We start from the raw sequence: 15,797 nt of genomic DNA, 5'->3' as shown, positions 1-15,797 counted from the left end.
GCATGAAACTAAACATGTTGTGAAGAATCAATCCTCTATTCTCTGAAACAGTTCCACAGTCCCCTGCCACAAGTTCCCTTCTGCTTCCAATGAGAAGCAGATTTATATTTAATACAACAAAATCCGTTAAGTGGCAGACTGGACCTCAAAGAAAACAAGGGGAGGACAGCAACACACTTATGTAAACATCAAGCAAATAAATGGCAGGTTTGATATTTCCAGGAATTAAAATATTTCTCCTGGGTGTTAATGAAGGTAGAAAGAGATTCATTTAATATCGCCTCCAAACATTTCATGACTTGGATGTGGAAAAATGTTGTTATTGGAATTAAGACAAAACATGCATTCATAGAAATGGGCTTTATTTTCCTAAGTTACGAGAGTTGCCAGAAGTCCATGCGAGCATGAGCCAGTGTGGCATGGTCAGAGGTTGTGAAAATGCATTCTATCATTTTGGAGAGCGTTAAATCATGATGGAACCGCGGCCAATAAAAGCACTGCTCCAGCACAGTGTGATTCTGATATTGTATTAATGTGATTAACTAAGAGCTTACGTTATTTCTATCACTGTGAAAACATGATGTGATAATTGCCCATACATAAAGGGCTGGAGAGCTATTTGTGTAGCCTGAGTGTTGTTCTAGGACCTCACAGAATTCTACTCGAGGGTGAGACTTAGGGCAAGGCTTGTCTAACATCCATGTGAATAAATAAATAGGTTGTTAACGGATGAATTTAATATTCAGGGCCCTTTTACACTTGCAGGATAAACCTGTGTTGCATTGCCCTAATCTGCTGCATGGTGCTGCTAAAGCAATGAAAGGCAATGGAGACTTTCACAATTAATGTGATATGATGCTGTGCTCCCGAAGCTGCCAAGGGCAGCAGCTCCTGCAGGCCCCGTCCTTACCGCACAGAGCCTGCTGTAATGCAAGTGTATGGGTGATGCATGTAGTGCAACCGACAGAGCGTGGTGCATCGTGTGGACCGAAGGAAATCCCAGTGACATACTTCCTGCCCAGCAGGATGTACGTCACTGAGCAGGGTCATATGACCCAGACGGCACACGTTCGTTTTTTGCATTGCGGCGGGATGTGGCAGCCTCAAAGAGTTTTTTTTAAACTCTAGTGTTAAGGTGATACGATTTATTAACTAAGGACCAGTTCAAACTCTTGCTTTAAAACAAGGAAAGAAGAAAAAAAAAAAAAAAAGGACCACTTCACACTAGATAAAGGCACTGCATTTAATGTCATGCTTCTGTCTATTGTTGCATGGCCTATTGTTGGTAAGATTTCTCTGCACATCACAGGTTACAATTGATTCTATTGAAATGAAAAGGGAATCGGGCTTGCATGAGCACATTTCTCTCTGCCTCAAAGAGCACCACCACCTTGGAGTAGGTTACCCACGTTATGTATGTGAATGCGTGGTTCAAGTGTGCAAAATGTTCAAAAGGTTTAACATTTAAATATTATTAAATTAAATTAAAAATAATTATTTTTAATTATCATTAAATATTTTTTTTTAAACTTATGTTTTATTACAAAAACTCTCTCTCACCTCTTAAACCATTTCTCAAAATGTTTCTATCTGTAAAACAATTCGAACTGATCCATTGTTAGAACCCCCCCCCCCAATATTAACTCCTTTATAAGTTTGGTGCCCAGAGCCATCCAGGAGGTGTTGATAGTTACCCCCTTCCATGTAATTTGCTGTAGACATTAAGAATAGATAATTTCTATATATGAGGCCCTGGATTACAATTTTATATCTCTTGAAAGAAAAGTTCTATTAGACTTATTGAAGCTTGGTGCCCATGAATCCTTTCGATGAATAACTTGACTAGAGCGTGCTCTAGGGCTGCACATGTAATAGGGGAAAATGTAATAGTGGGGATGCAGCGACAACTATTACATTAAAATACATACAAAATACAAATACTACATTTTAAAGCTATTATTTCCATATTATCCTTTCTCCCTAATTTTTACCATTGAAATTATTTTAATATCCTTTAAATTCTAAGTGAAAAGTACACAGTGTAGCAAAAAGCCACCTTTATTTCAGAAACAAATATCATCACCATAAATTGTGACAGGAACATAATTTAAATTTTGTGAAAGAGAAAGAGCCAAATAAAATTTGTGTTTTTTATCTACCGTAGCACTTTTTATTTTTTAAAGAAAACCTGAACTGAAAATTAAAAGCCAAAATAAACATACACAAGTCATACTTACCTCCTGTGTAGTCTACTCCTGAATCTATTTGTCCTCTTCTGCGTCCTGTTTGTCCACTGTGATCAATGGAATTCTCCGTCCTCCATTTTGAAAATGGCCATTACCCCATAACAGCTTCCAGGTCAGCACACTGTTAAACTGTAACATTGCCCACTTGAACCATAGGGAAACATGGACACATCAGTTCTCCTCTCAGCTGTAACTGACAGCAACTGATATATAACTGACAGCAACTGATATATTTCAGTTCTGACAAAATATTGTCAGAACTGAAAGGGATCATTGTCAGAAGAAAATGTTGAGCTTCTGAGAGGAACTGATGGCAAGGTAACTATGTAATGTTCATTTGAAGTTACCTCATGTGTTTATTTTAAATAATTTTACTCAGTACAGGTTCTCTTTAAGCTTGGATTGGTAAAACCTGAGAAATGTATTTTTTTTTCAATGTTTCCCATTAAAGTGCATATAAAACTAAAATGTTTTTGGGAAAAAATACCGCCAAATGAAAGTCTGGTTTCTCTTGAGAAAAAAAAAGAAAAAAAAAAGATACATGTACCATTTAGGTGTCATAAGGAGGGATAAAGTTAATGGTGATTAAATAGGGACATGGCTAAAATGTCAAAATGGCTCTGGTCCATACAAGGGAAACAAGGTCTAGATGCAAAGTGGTTAAATAACAAAAAGAACAAGCCATTACTGTTATGATGATAAGTGGGGTTTAGTTAGATACACCTCTAAGCTATGTACACACATACGACAACGATCATGCGTTGTGAATGACGAACGATCTTTTAATTGATGAAAGAATGACTTAAGCAAAAGTAGCTTTTAAAAGTGTGTAACGATCTGATCGTTTGTTAATGAACGATCCGGAACAACGTCACAGTAGAATACAGGACAATGCGTGTTTTCTGCGACGGGCTCACGTCTAGCCATTATTATATCTTCTGTACAGTGAAGATGTCACATACTGTTCCTGGAAGTGACATCATAGGAAGTTCCGCCCGCACGTAACGAACGGTTCAAAATGTACGTTACACTATAAAACTAAAGTTACGCACATTACATTACAGTAAGAGAACTCATACTGTAGGTATGTAGGTAGAGCATTTAGATAATACAGCGTTGAAAACTCATTAAAAAAAACACTCCTGTTTTAGTGTCCATTAAAATTACAATTATGGTATAATCATGGAGCAATTAACATGTCACAGGACACATTCATAGAATGAACGTTAAATAACGAAAACCACGTGTTGCGCTTGCGCATTACAATGAAAAGTTCTATGGCGATATAACGAAATGCGCATGTCAAGCCTAGTACGAACGACCGTTTTCTAACAATGTACTACTTTTGCAAATGATCGTCGTTTAAAAAAATCCGCCAAGGCAGATCTTTTGTTTTTAACGATCTAGCTCGTCCATCGTTTGACTTAATGATCGTTGGAGGTTTTTTTAAACTATCGTCATTTGAAATGATTGGGGAACGATCGTTTCAAACGACTATAGTCGCATGTGTGTACGCATCTCTAGTGTCTCTCTGATAGGTGAAACCTACTTTTTGCAAAAACACTTCTTCTAGCAGTCTTCAAAGACAATCCTTGCTGTGACACAATTTAGGTTATCCTCTTATTTCTATCAGCAGAGCTGTACAAGTCTTACCTTTTGTCCAAACCAGAAATGGGTCCACGGCAGAAGAGGTGCTGCCCCATTTCTGGTTTGGACTATTGTGTACTCCTTGAGATGTTGGGTAGAGGTCTTAGCACACTACCATTTATCACATGCTTCACACTTGCTTTGTTGACAAGTCTTACCCCTTTCATGAAGACTGTCCCGTATGGCTCGTTGCAGCTGTTCATCTTCATCAAGCCCTCCTGTGTACATATTGTAGGGGCTGGCTGAGCGATGGTCTTGGTACTGATAGTCTGGATTCCTGCCATAGCCTGTTTCAGCAGCACACACAGTTTAGCTGTAATACTTACTCTATTCTCTAACAAGCAAGAAATAAAATAAAACCAATAACTAAAGGAAAAATGATCAGGGTTACATGCAGCTTCAGAAACTAATGTGAATATGCTGAGGAAACTAGGAAAATCAGGATAACAGGTTAATTGTTTTACATGTTGACAAAAATCAATGAATACATTGACAAGAAACTGCGTGGTTGGACTGAAATCAGTGGAATCACAGGGTTGAGGCATTGTACTTATATGATACCTCCCAGCCACGTTAATGCCTCGTACTAACGTAGTAATCCCTGAAGACCTGTTTTTGGCGGTAAGGTGCGGCCACTGCACCACCAACCTGCAGTGTGAATCTGGCCTCAGATGAGGAAAATGTTCACAGATATGCATAGCTGCATAATGTCAGTGCTGCGAGCGCTTTATAAATACAATAAAGAAATAATAAAGAAATAATGTATAAGGGTCTCAGACACTGGCTTCAATTCATCAAAGGTTGTTCAATAAAAAAACAAGTCCGGAAAATACCGCATTTGGTATTTATTTTTTGCTAATTCATCAAGATTTTCACAGGTAGAAGTTTATTAATTTACCGAAACCCATGGCTTCAATTCACAAAAACCTGTCCGATAGCAGCAGAGCAGAAGATTATGGAGTAGTCTGTTTTTGTTACATGCTGTGACGGCATTGCAATAGTAAAAGGCATCCCCGCCATCCCTTTACATGTTTGTTATACGATTTGTTATACTCCCTTTGCTCCCTCTGAATTCTTAAAGCGGACCCAAACCAAACATTTTTTTAATTTAAAATATTTTGTTGCTCCACTCTGACACATACAAAGATAAATAAACACTCCTTCAAGCCTATGAACATTTCAGTGCATGCTTTTCACCCTTCTCTTTTCATAACTAGGGTTATACAGGTGGCTGCCATTATTTCTGAGCTTAGTAGGAGGTTTAAGATCATGGGTGTGTTTGTCATCAGCTACCCTCCCTCACAGAGGCGTTGTTTATGTAAAATCTTACACAAGCTGAGATCACCTCCCCTGTGACATCATCAGTAGCAGCATGTGTTTTGTTTTTGTTTCTTATCTCCTCCACCAGTCTGCCGGATTCTGTCCCGGCAATATGAAAGGAAGGGAGGGGTTCCTCCAATAAATGTAAAATACTTTATATTTGTCATCATGCAGCTGAAAAAAGGCTGCTATTTATTATTATAAGTTAGGAAATAGATTTTATTTTTGAAATCTTATATTTTCAATTTGGGTCCACTTTAACTTTTTTTTTTTTTTGCCACAGTTTAGGCAAACTTCCAAGAAACATTAAACATGCTCTGCTTGGGTGATTTCCCCATTAGCTCCTCTGCATCTTCAAACATGAACCTAAAGGGTTACACGCCTGAAGGCAGGAGAAACCTCTTTTGTTCCACTCTCTCCTCAGCTGCCTGGGGGTAGAGACGCTTGTTTCTGTCGCAGCCTATCAGAGGGATTGGCAGGAGACAGAGGCTTTTGCTATTGGCTCTCTGCTCCTGTCAGTCATGTCTTATTGTATCCCGAAGCTGGTTTTCGAAACTTCAGAGCGGATTTCAACAACATATATCAATGTGTGATATACAAGGACATAGACTGCACTGTCGGACAAGCACACTCCTGTGCTGCGCAGCAGCTCATTTTGTGCATTTCCATGTGATCAGTGCATTTGTGTGTACAATGCAGAGCTGTCCTGTTCAATGTAATTGAAGAGAGTCAGTGCTGCACCATATGTTCCCTGAATTTCTGTAAAACGCATAGCCATCTGCACTGTAGAGCAATGCTATAATGTGTCAGGCTTACAGTGAGAAAAGCAGTACAATATGACCAGGACCAAACATACATGTGTATCTCATGTCACTTCAGGTACACTTTAAAGCGATACTTAAAGGAATACTCTTAATACCCAAGTGTTCTAAAATGACAGTGTGTAAATAATGTCTAAGTAGCTGTGTAAACATTTTCCTATATTTCATGTTAAATATCAGAGGCAAAAGCTGTAATTTATTGAGGGTAGGATTTAGCTATATTGGGACAAATCAATTGCAGAAGGGGTGTCTGCTTCAATGCACAGCCAGAGTTGCATATCAGACTAGAGAAAGCAAATATCAAACATATCAAACTCTGAAAGCAAAAACTGTATGAAAAGCTGTGACAATTAGTTACATTTCCTCTGCTCTCTTCAGACACGTCAGTCAGAAACACAGGACACAGGATCTGCAGCTGTTTGGAGCTCTCTTCTCTGTCACACACAGAGCTACACATAGAGTTAACTGATCAAGTGTGAAGGGAATTTCCCCTCTCCTCATGGCTCAATCAGCCGTCAGTTTTGGCGTCAGTAAAGATTGAAAGTATTTTGCTAACAGTAAACAAAGAAGTTGCTACTAAAATGTATACACCAGTACTTAGCAGCACTTCCCAAACAATTCCTGTGTCAATTGAAAAAAATATGTGAATCGATAGTGTTCTTTTAAGTTTGTTAAGAGTTTCACGTACCTGTGGCTTCTACCAACACCTGCAGCCGTCCTGTGCCCACGCAGCCACTGACTGACGCTCCGGTCTCCCGGCGCAGGTTACTTTTCGTTTTCGACGATTGGGAGTCGGTGGGCCACTGTGCCTGTGCAGCTCTGGCCATGCGTATCCTTCCCGTCCTCAATAGCATCCTGTACAGGACGGCAACGTGAGGAAGGATACGCATGGCTACAGCTGCGCAGGCGCAATTGCCTGCTGACTCCTAATGGGCAAAAATGAAAGTAACCCGCGTCGGGAGACCGACGCACCGGTGAGTGGCTGCATCGGCACAGGACGGCTGCTGAGGGCTGGTAGAAGCCCAAGGTAAGGAAAACTCTTTTTTTTTAAACAGGCTTAAGTATCCCTTTAAAGAACATTATTTGTGTACAGAAATTTCTCACCTTGATTATTGAACGCTCTTCTGCCTCTTGGTTGCTGGGGTTGAGTGAAAATATATTGTACTAAAATAGAGTAATAAGTTATTTGTTCATATATACAGTCTTAAATATCATGAACTAGATGTTTGGAACAACTTCCTAGATGTCTAATTTAGTACAAGTGGATCCGCAACTGTCACTGACCGTTCTCCTCCCAGTTTCTGCACCTACTTCTTACTAGTGTGAAGGCAGTCTCAGAATGCACATAGAAATTAAAGTGCCCCTGTCCAATGTCCCTTTTTATTAGACAAATAATGCCTTCTGCCCTCCCTGTAATAATGTACTTGTAGCTAAAATGTCTTCATACTTATGCAGTACATTGATGGGCAGACCTTGAGTTTTCAGTAGCTGATGTCAAGAACTATTATTGTACCTGGTCAGGAGCTCCAGTTTTTGGCAGATGCAGACTTCTATAGCTGCAGGGTATGGATTTCTCAGGCAGCTCTGTCTGTGCACTACACAGGGATGGAAGAAGAGGGAAATGAGGCCCTAGGCAAGGTATCATCTAGGGCTCCTCGTGCTTGCTTCCCGACCTATTTGTATGGGTAGAAGGTGGCAGCCAAGGCCGGCCTTTGACCTGAGTGGCCCTGTGCAGTCGCTCAGGGCGTCACATAATCAGGAGCGCTGGCAGGATGCCCTCCCACCAGAGAGCTGCCCCCTACTATATACTGCTACTATACTGGGAGTGGGGTGCTACTTAATACTGGGGGCACAGCTGGCCTATACTGAGGGAGGTACATCTGCTATGTATACGGGGGCCTACAAAAAAAACAAAGAAAAAAACATTTATATCGCACTTTTCTGCTAGCGGACGACTCAAAGCACCAGAGCTGCAGCTACTAGACGCGCTCTATAGGCAGTGTTAGAGAGTCAAGGTCTTATACTGAATAGGTGCTGGCTTACTAAACAGGAGGAGCCGAGATTTGAACCCAGGTCTTCTGTGTCAGAGGCAGAGCCCTTAACCAGTACACTATCCAGCCACAGCTAATACAGGGACACATCTGGCTACCTACTGTATACTGGTGTGTGTGTATGTGTGGGGAACTAATACTGGGGCACATCTGGGCTCCCTATTCAGAGAGGGGGCACATCTGGGCTCCCTATTCAGAGAGGGGGCACATCTGCTATTTATACTGTGAGGGCTACCAAATACTGGAGTACTGGGGGCACATCTGGCTACCAATACTGGAGGGCTGCATAATTATGCAGGCACATCTGTCTACCTATACTGGGAGGGACTACCTAATACCAATGTGTTATCAGTAGTAGTGTAGCAATATTTGTCAGCAGGGCAAAGTCTAGTTTCGCTCAGGGTGTTGAGAAACCTAAGGCCGGCCCAAGGGATCCGGCAAATGTTGCCTTGTGAATGATCTGTCCCTGCCCACCTACACTCTATGCAGCACAAAGATGTCCAGCACCACTGTCCATGGAGTCTGCTGTCAATGCCTTCAGTTACACTGGTACAAGTCACATTACAACGTTTTTTTTTTCTGGTGCATCAATCTTCAAGGATACCGAGGTGAGAAGTATATAGACGCTACCATATTAATTTCCTTTTGAACAATACCAGTTGCTTGGCAGGCCTCCTGATCCTGTGTCTCTAACACTTTTAGCTATAGACCCTGAACAAACATGCAGCAGATCAGGTACTCTGACTTAGCTGGCTCATGTTTTATGGGATTAGCCATATGCTTGTTCCAGGGTTTTGACTCAGACACTACCTATGCCAGAAGATCAACAGGACTGCCAGGCAACTGGCATTGTTTACAAGAAAATAAACATGGCAGCCTCCATATCCCTCTCACCTCGGGTTCCCTTTAAGACAAAAAAGGGCACTCTGCTTACTAAAAGGGCAGAAAATTAGAATCCTTGACTGAACTGAAAAAAGTCATAGCCACAAGTAACTATATATGAGTTTTTGCAGTTTCATTTAAAGGGGAACTGAAGTAAGAGGTATATGGAGGCTGCCATATTTATTTCCTTTTAATCAATACCAGCTGCCTGGCATCCCTGCTGATCCTCTGCCTCTAATACTATTAGCCATAGCCCCTGAACAAGCATGCAGCAGATCAGGTGTTTCAGATTTTAAAGTCAGATCTGACCAGACTAGCTGCATGCTTGTTGCTGGTGTTATTCAGATACTACTGCAGAGAAATGGACCAGCAGGGCTGCCAGGCAACTGGTATTGATTAAAAGGAAATAAATATGGCAGCCTCCGTATACCTCTTACTTCAGTTCCCCTTTAAAGTGTTTTATAGAAAGGGACTTTTTAAAAATGGGTACAAACTCACAATGAAAAGGGAAAATATGAGAAACGTAAATACAGTTAATATGTAACATTGTATTATGTGGAAAGGAGAACTGAGGACAAATAAATCTTTTCATCTTCATCAGCACCATATTCCGGCCATTCACTATACATCCCAGGAGTAATCACAGTTGTATGGAATTCTCTGTACATGTGCTATGTGTTTAATGTTTCAGACAGAGAATGACAAAAGCATTGCAGCCCATATGTCTCCCATCACCGCCTGAATGAAGAGAATCAGCACTGCTCCCTTAGCCCTGCAGACACTGTGATTTATCTCCGCTTAAAATCATTACGCTATTAAAGCTCTGCTCAGTTTTATTGTCCTTTTTATGATTATTGTATGATGCCATTGACTGTGCGCGCCACAAGGCATCCTCCTGGTTTGCTATTTGAGAAGTAAAGTATTAATATTACTTGGAGATGACTTGTAATGGATGGCATATAACATCACTAAACTCCCAGACTGGAATCATTAATCTCACAGGTGTGGCCTGTTTTATAAAGGATAATGCCTTTGACAGATTTCAGGACAAAGACAGAAGCCAGTCTCTGAATTGCACAGTTCTAGGTAATGGTGTAATAATATTATATATGACTAGTGATGGTCAATGAGATGCTAATAATAATAATCTTGAATATAACTGAACCAAACAAAATCAGCCACTGCCTTTGATTAATTCTAGCTGCATACATTTGCATTGGCTCATAATGATAAATATTTAACTGACTGCAGAGGGGGGCAATTCTGGATATCTGAACGGAGCAAGGGGGCACATCTGACTAGCTAAATAATGGGAAGGGGGCACTATGGCTATCTAAACAGCATTTGTACATTTGACTCCACCCCTGACCACGGCCACATTCTTATGTGTGGCTACACCCATTTGGGGTGGAGGGGGTGCAAAAACTGTCTGTCTCCAGGCACTGAAAACCCTAGCTAGCCAAATGTGCCCCCTATAAATAGCCAAATGTGCCCCCCTTTAGGTAGCCAGATGTGCCCCGCTTTTTCTGCTGCTGTTAATGCTTCTGCACTCCTCTGCAGCGGGAGGGAAACAAGCAGAGGCACTTCGGGCAGACAGCGAGCTGCCTCTTGAATGTGATGTTGCAGCAGTTGTTTTGCATTTTTTTTTTATCTGTTAAGTGTATCAATGGAAACTGGGAGAAAGGGAGGTGTGAATAGTTGTGAAGGTTAGGAAGAAGGTGGCCATACACTCCTTAGATTAGCAGCAGATAGATCATCAGATAGATTTCTAATCTATCTGATGTGTTTAGGAACATTTTTTACTAGGAACAGATTTCCAATAGATTGTAGTATGAAATCTATTGAAAATCGATCTGATGGCATTTTTGTGCCATCAGATTTCCATTAGGTCCAATGCAAAATGATAAGCAATTTCAAAAGATCGACCTAGATTTTCCAGCATGTCAGATCAATTGAAATCGGTCAATCGATTTTGATCGATCGGCCGCTAATCGGCTCAGTGTATGGGACCCTTAAGGCAGATTACAGTTAGGGGAGGTTAGTGTGATAGTCTTGGGAAATGTCAAGGTTAGGAAGGGGTTATTGGTTAGGTGAAACAATTGTTAGGTTAGTGTTTAGCATTGCATAAATGCTTGGCATTACCTGCAGCATTCAGAATTCTCTCCAAAGGTCCATGTGTGTACAACAGTCCAACCAAAATTCCTGAAAGGTGACCTACAAAGGATGTGCTAGAAAATAAATAAGACAAACATTAAATAGAGCTAAGCAACCAGTTTTGCTCTAATGACAAATAGAAAAAATGTAAAGTCAGGCCCTGCTTCAAATTCACTAGAAAAGCTTTATTAAAAAATAAAGAGACACACAGTGTCATTACAGCGTTTTCTATATTTTTGAATAAAGCTTTTCTAGTGAATTTGAACCAGGGCCTGACTTTACATTTTCTCTATTGGTTGTTTGCATCTGTCAGCCCCATGCTCCCACATATTGTATGTAGTTTTCAATGCTTAAATACCAGCCAGTTCCAGGAACTATTTGTTTCTTATTTGCTCTAATGACAGGGCAGGGTTTTCATTATGCAAATTAGGCTTGTACCTGCAGGGCACACTAAAAAATGGCTTTTCCTCATCTCCCTAAAACAAGACACACAACATTTATATTGTGGCCGACTCAAAGTGACAGAGCTGCAGCCACTAGGATGCACTCAGTAGGCAGTAACCGTGTTAGGGAGTCTTGCCCAAGGTCTTCTTACTGAATAGGTGCTGGCTTGTTTAACCCTTTCCAATCCTATGTTGGACTAGGCTTTTTTCTCTATAGTCCCAATGTCAGATATGGTCCAACATAGGAAAAAGTGGCTGCTGCTAGATGGTGTTGCCGGTAAAATTTGGCACAACGTCCTATACTCGATCTCCGCCTGCAATCGCACATGCTGCTCCACTGCATTGCCGCACATCGTTAAGGTGCCACTGTCGAACAGTAAAGGTAGCCATACATCTAGCGATGGAGGGCAAATTTGACCAAGAGACAAATCTCTCTCTAATCGAATCTGATAAGAGAAATCTGTCCATACACCACAGGCCAATTCCCAATCTATTCCATGCTTAAATTGATCCGTAATTGGACTTGACGACCCGACGCTTTCCCCCAAATGTTAAATGTCCCCACGGTGCCCAGTGCATGGTATACATTAAATTTTAAGAGAATGGCGCTCTACACCCAACGGTACATAACAGTGTGATTTCATAAACAAAGTCCCACTTTGCACAAAAGTCCATGCACCAATGTCCCAAAAAATGTCGCACTCCTCTATTCTGCTCCAATGTTAACACACAGTTGCTATATTAGCAGGTATTAATCTCACCAGATCGACGGGCTGATTAATTATAGTCAGCATTAATCGCTTAGGCTCAATGATATGGTTCCTCGCGATCAGCCTCTTCCTCCTATTAGTAGCTCAAAAACAGGAAACAACACATAGCATAATACTGTATGGGGACCTCTTATCAGTTAGCCCTCCACCAACAGCAATAGCACCAATCCGTGCCAGGAAACAGAGAAAGCACCACCACTCTGTGCATCCAAGCAAAGTAACAGTCAAGGCTCACCAGATAGCGTGGCTGACCATGACAGTCCAGCAATCACGTTTTTCCAACAGGCTTCCTAAGCACAATCAGCAACCTTCTCCCTTTATAGACTCAGATAAAGAGTATCATAGCGTAATTCCGTTTATTAAAAACATATAAAATGCAGTACACTCACATTTAAAATTCAGATCATGCGCATGTAAAAACCCACAGCAGGACGTCCTCACCACCGTGCCAGCGTCTCTCCGTACACCACGAGGCCACGCCCTACCGGTTTCGTCATATGACTCATCAGGGGCTCGCCTACGTGGTTGCGTAGAGACGCTCTTATCCTCCGCTTGGCACACATATGCAAATTAGCTAGAATTGACGGCGGCCATTTTCTTGAAGCAGCTCAGACTACACTGCGCAACTGTATCTAATACTACAGATACATCCTATACGCAGCGTTACCAAATCCTCATGGCTACACTTAACTAAATAAAATAAAAATAACCTAATACATCACAATCTCAAATATAATTCACGTTTACCCCATGCTCATGCTCACTAATTTAAACTTTAAATTCCCCACCCTTAATGCCCAAATCTCCACAGCATCTACATTTCTATCTACCACATCTAGGATAATTCCACCTCTTTGTATTTTTCACAATATCATTCCAATATATCAGACCTTAAACCTATCATTACCGTACCTCAGACTCATAAATAGTGACATATATTCAAAACATTTCCCCCAATGCCCCTATCATCAATTGGGCTTGTTTATGCCCGTGACCATAATTACAGTGCCTCATTAGTGAACACAATTCCAGTACCTCATGTACATTTATTTATTTCCACCTCCATCTGTGACAGCCAGGCCCCCATACCCCAAATTTAAACCCCCCTTTTTTTTTTTATTGATTACCTGAAGTCCTGTATGTGACAGATGCAGGCATTACCTTAACACTCCACAATTTTGACAATTCAATCCAATACCCCCCTATGTGACATATATTGTTATTATACGTATCTCTGGGTATTAGGGTACGTCACAAAGTTGAGATACGTATAATAACAATATATGTCACATAGGGGGGTATTGGATTGAATTGTCAAAATTGTGGAGTGTTAAGGTAATGCCTGCATCTGTCACATACAGGACTTCAGGTAATCAATAAAAAAAAAAAGGGGGGTTTAAATTTGGGGTATGGGGGCCTGGCTGTCACAGATGGAGGTGGAAATAAATAAATGTACATGAGGTACTGGAATTGTGTTCACTAATGAGGCACTGTAATTATGGTCACGGGCATAAACAAGCCCAATTGATGATAGGGGCATTGGGGGAAATGTTTTGAATATATGTCACTATTTATGAGTCTGAGGTACGGTAATGATAGGTTTAAGGTCTGATATATTGGAATGATATTGTGAAAAATACAAAGAGGTGGAATTATCCTAGATGTGGTAGATAGAAATGTAGATGCTGTGGAGATTTGGGCATTAAGGGTGGGGAATTTAAAGTTTAAATTAGTGAGCATGAGCATGGGGTAAACGTGAATTATATTTGAGATTGTGATGTATTAGGTTATTTTTATTTTATTTAGTTAAGTGTAGCCATGAGGATTTGGTAACGCTGCGTATAGGATGTATCTGTAGTATTAGATACAGTTGCGCAGTGTAGTCTGAGCTGCTTCAAGAAAATGGCCGCCGTCAATTCTAGCTAATTTGCATATGTGTGCCAAGCGGAGAATAAGAGCGTCTCTACGCAACCACGTAGGCGAGCCCCTGATGAGTCATATGACGAAACCGGTAGGGCGTGGCCTCGTGGTGTACGGAGAGACGCTGGCACGGTGGTGAGGACGTCCTGCTGTGGGTTTTTACATGCGCATGATCTGAATTTTAAATGTGAGTGTACTGCATTTTATATGTTTTTAATAAACGGAATTACGCTATGATACTCTTTATCTGAGTCTATAAAGGGAGAAGGTTGCTGATTGTGCTTAGGAAGCCTGTTGGAAAAACGTGATTGCTGGACTGTCATGGTCAGCCACGCTATCTGGTGAGCCTTGACTGTTACTTTGCTTGGATGCACAGAGTGGTGGTGCTTTCTCTGTTTCCTGGCACGGATTGGTGCTATTGCTGTTGGTGGAGGGCTAACTGATAAGAGGTCCCCATACAGTATTATGCTATGTGTTGTTTCCTGTTTTTGAGCTACTAATAGGAGGAAGAGGCTGATCGCGAGGAACCATATCATTGAGCCTAAGCGATTAATGCTGACTATAATTAATCAGCCCGTCGATCTGGTGAGATTAATACCTGCTAATATAGCAACTGTGTGTTAACATTGGAGCAGAATAGAGGAGTGCGACATTTTTTGGGACATTGGTGCATGGACTTTTGTGCAAAGTGGGACTTTGTTTATGAAATCACACTGTTATGTACCGTTGGGTGTAGAGCGCCATTCTCTTAAAATTTAGTTTTGTGTAGGGTGAATATACTCACCCATGTGTGTGGCGACCCACTCATCAGTCTGGATTGATTGAGCGATTTTAGGACACTAACGCTAGGAGGAGCGCATCTGCCATATTGCCTAGTTCATGGTATACATTACCTGTCTGCGTCCTCCGCTGGCTCTGGGCACACTCTGTTATTCATACACACGCACCACATGGTTAAATAGTAACGTGGCCCCGTGTATGATGTCTGACGTCACACGCACGCCCTTACTAGGAAACCACGTGGGGCGCACGTGTATGGAGCAAGGAGTTCGCCCGGAGCCAGAGGAGGGACAAGCAGAGGTCACGGACAGGTAATGTATCCCTTGCACTGGACACCGGGGGGACATTTAACATTAGGAGGGACAGCACCAGGGGTTTCGCCGCATTCATCAACCATCCCAAAACTGCACGCCGTTCCTGCCACGCACCAGATCAAGCAAATCGGCCATACATCTTGCAGCATGTGCAATCAACAATGCAACCAATTTTCATCCAGAAATTGGTCACATTGCCAGTCGAGCATGCACTTGGCGGCACCGATTTTCATCCGATTCAATTATAATAAGTGAATCGGATGGTCAATTGGCCTCCAAGTCACCTGATGTATGGCTACCTTTAAGCAGACTTTCCTATTGTCCAATATGATCAAGACGTGGGTCACAAATGCTTCCTGCCAAACAGATAATTTTCAGTAAACATGGGCCAGGTTTGCATGATCACTTACTGTACAGTATGTTTTCCAGGGAAGTCCAGCCTAAATAAA

General features: G+C 41.4%; 1 protein-coding gene across 4 annotated transcripts in view; it reads right to left on the bottom strand.

Annotated features, from left to right (window-relative positions):
- RHBDD1 (rhomboid domain containing 1) overlaps nt 1-15,797 on the bottom strand; it is a 118,715-nt gene that overhangs the window by 16,626 nt on the left and 86,292 nt on the right. For all 4 annotated transcript variants that reach the window (XM_068280797.1, XM_068280798.1, XM_068280795.1 and 1 more), the window contains exons 4-6: nt 11,110-11,195; nt 7,139-7,198; nt 4,052-4,180 (exon numbers count right to left, since the gene is read on the bottom strand). In XM_068280797.1, coding sequence (XP_068136898.1) covers nt 4,052-4,180; nt 7,139-7,198; nt 11,110-11,195 — 275 coding nt within the window. The remainder of the gene's footprint in view (nt 1-4,051; nt 4,181-7,138; nt 7,199-11,109; nt 11,196-15,797) is intronic.

This window comes from Hyperolius riggenbachi, chromosome 4 (genome assembly GCF_040937935.1).
Source record: "Hyperolius riggenbachi isolate aHypRig1 chromosome 4, aHypRig1.pri, whole genome shotgun sequence".
NCBI classification, from domain to species: Eukaryota; Metazoa; Chordata; class Amphibia; order Anura; family Hyperoliidae; genus Hyperolius; species Hyperolius riggenbachi.
Note: the sequence above shows the minus strand (reverse complement) of the source record. Positions and strands in the feature narration are given on the sequence as shown.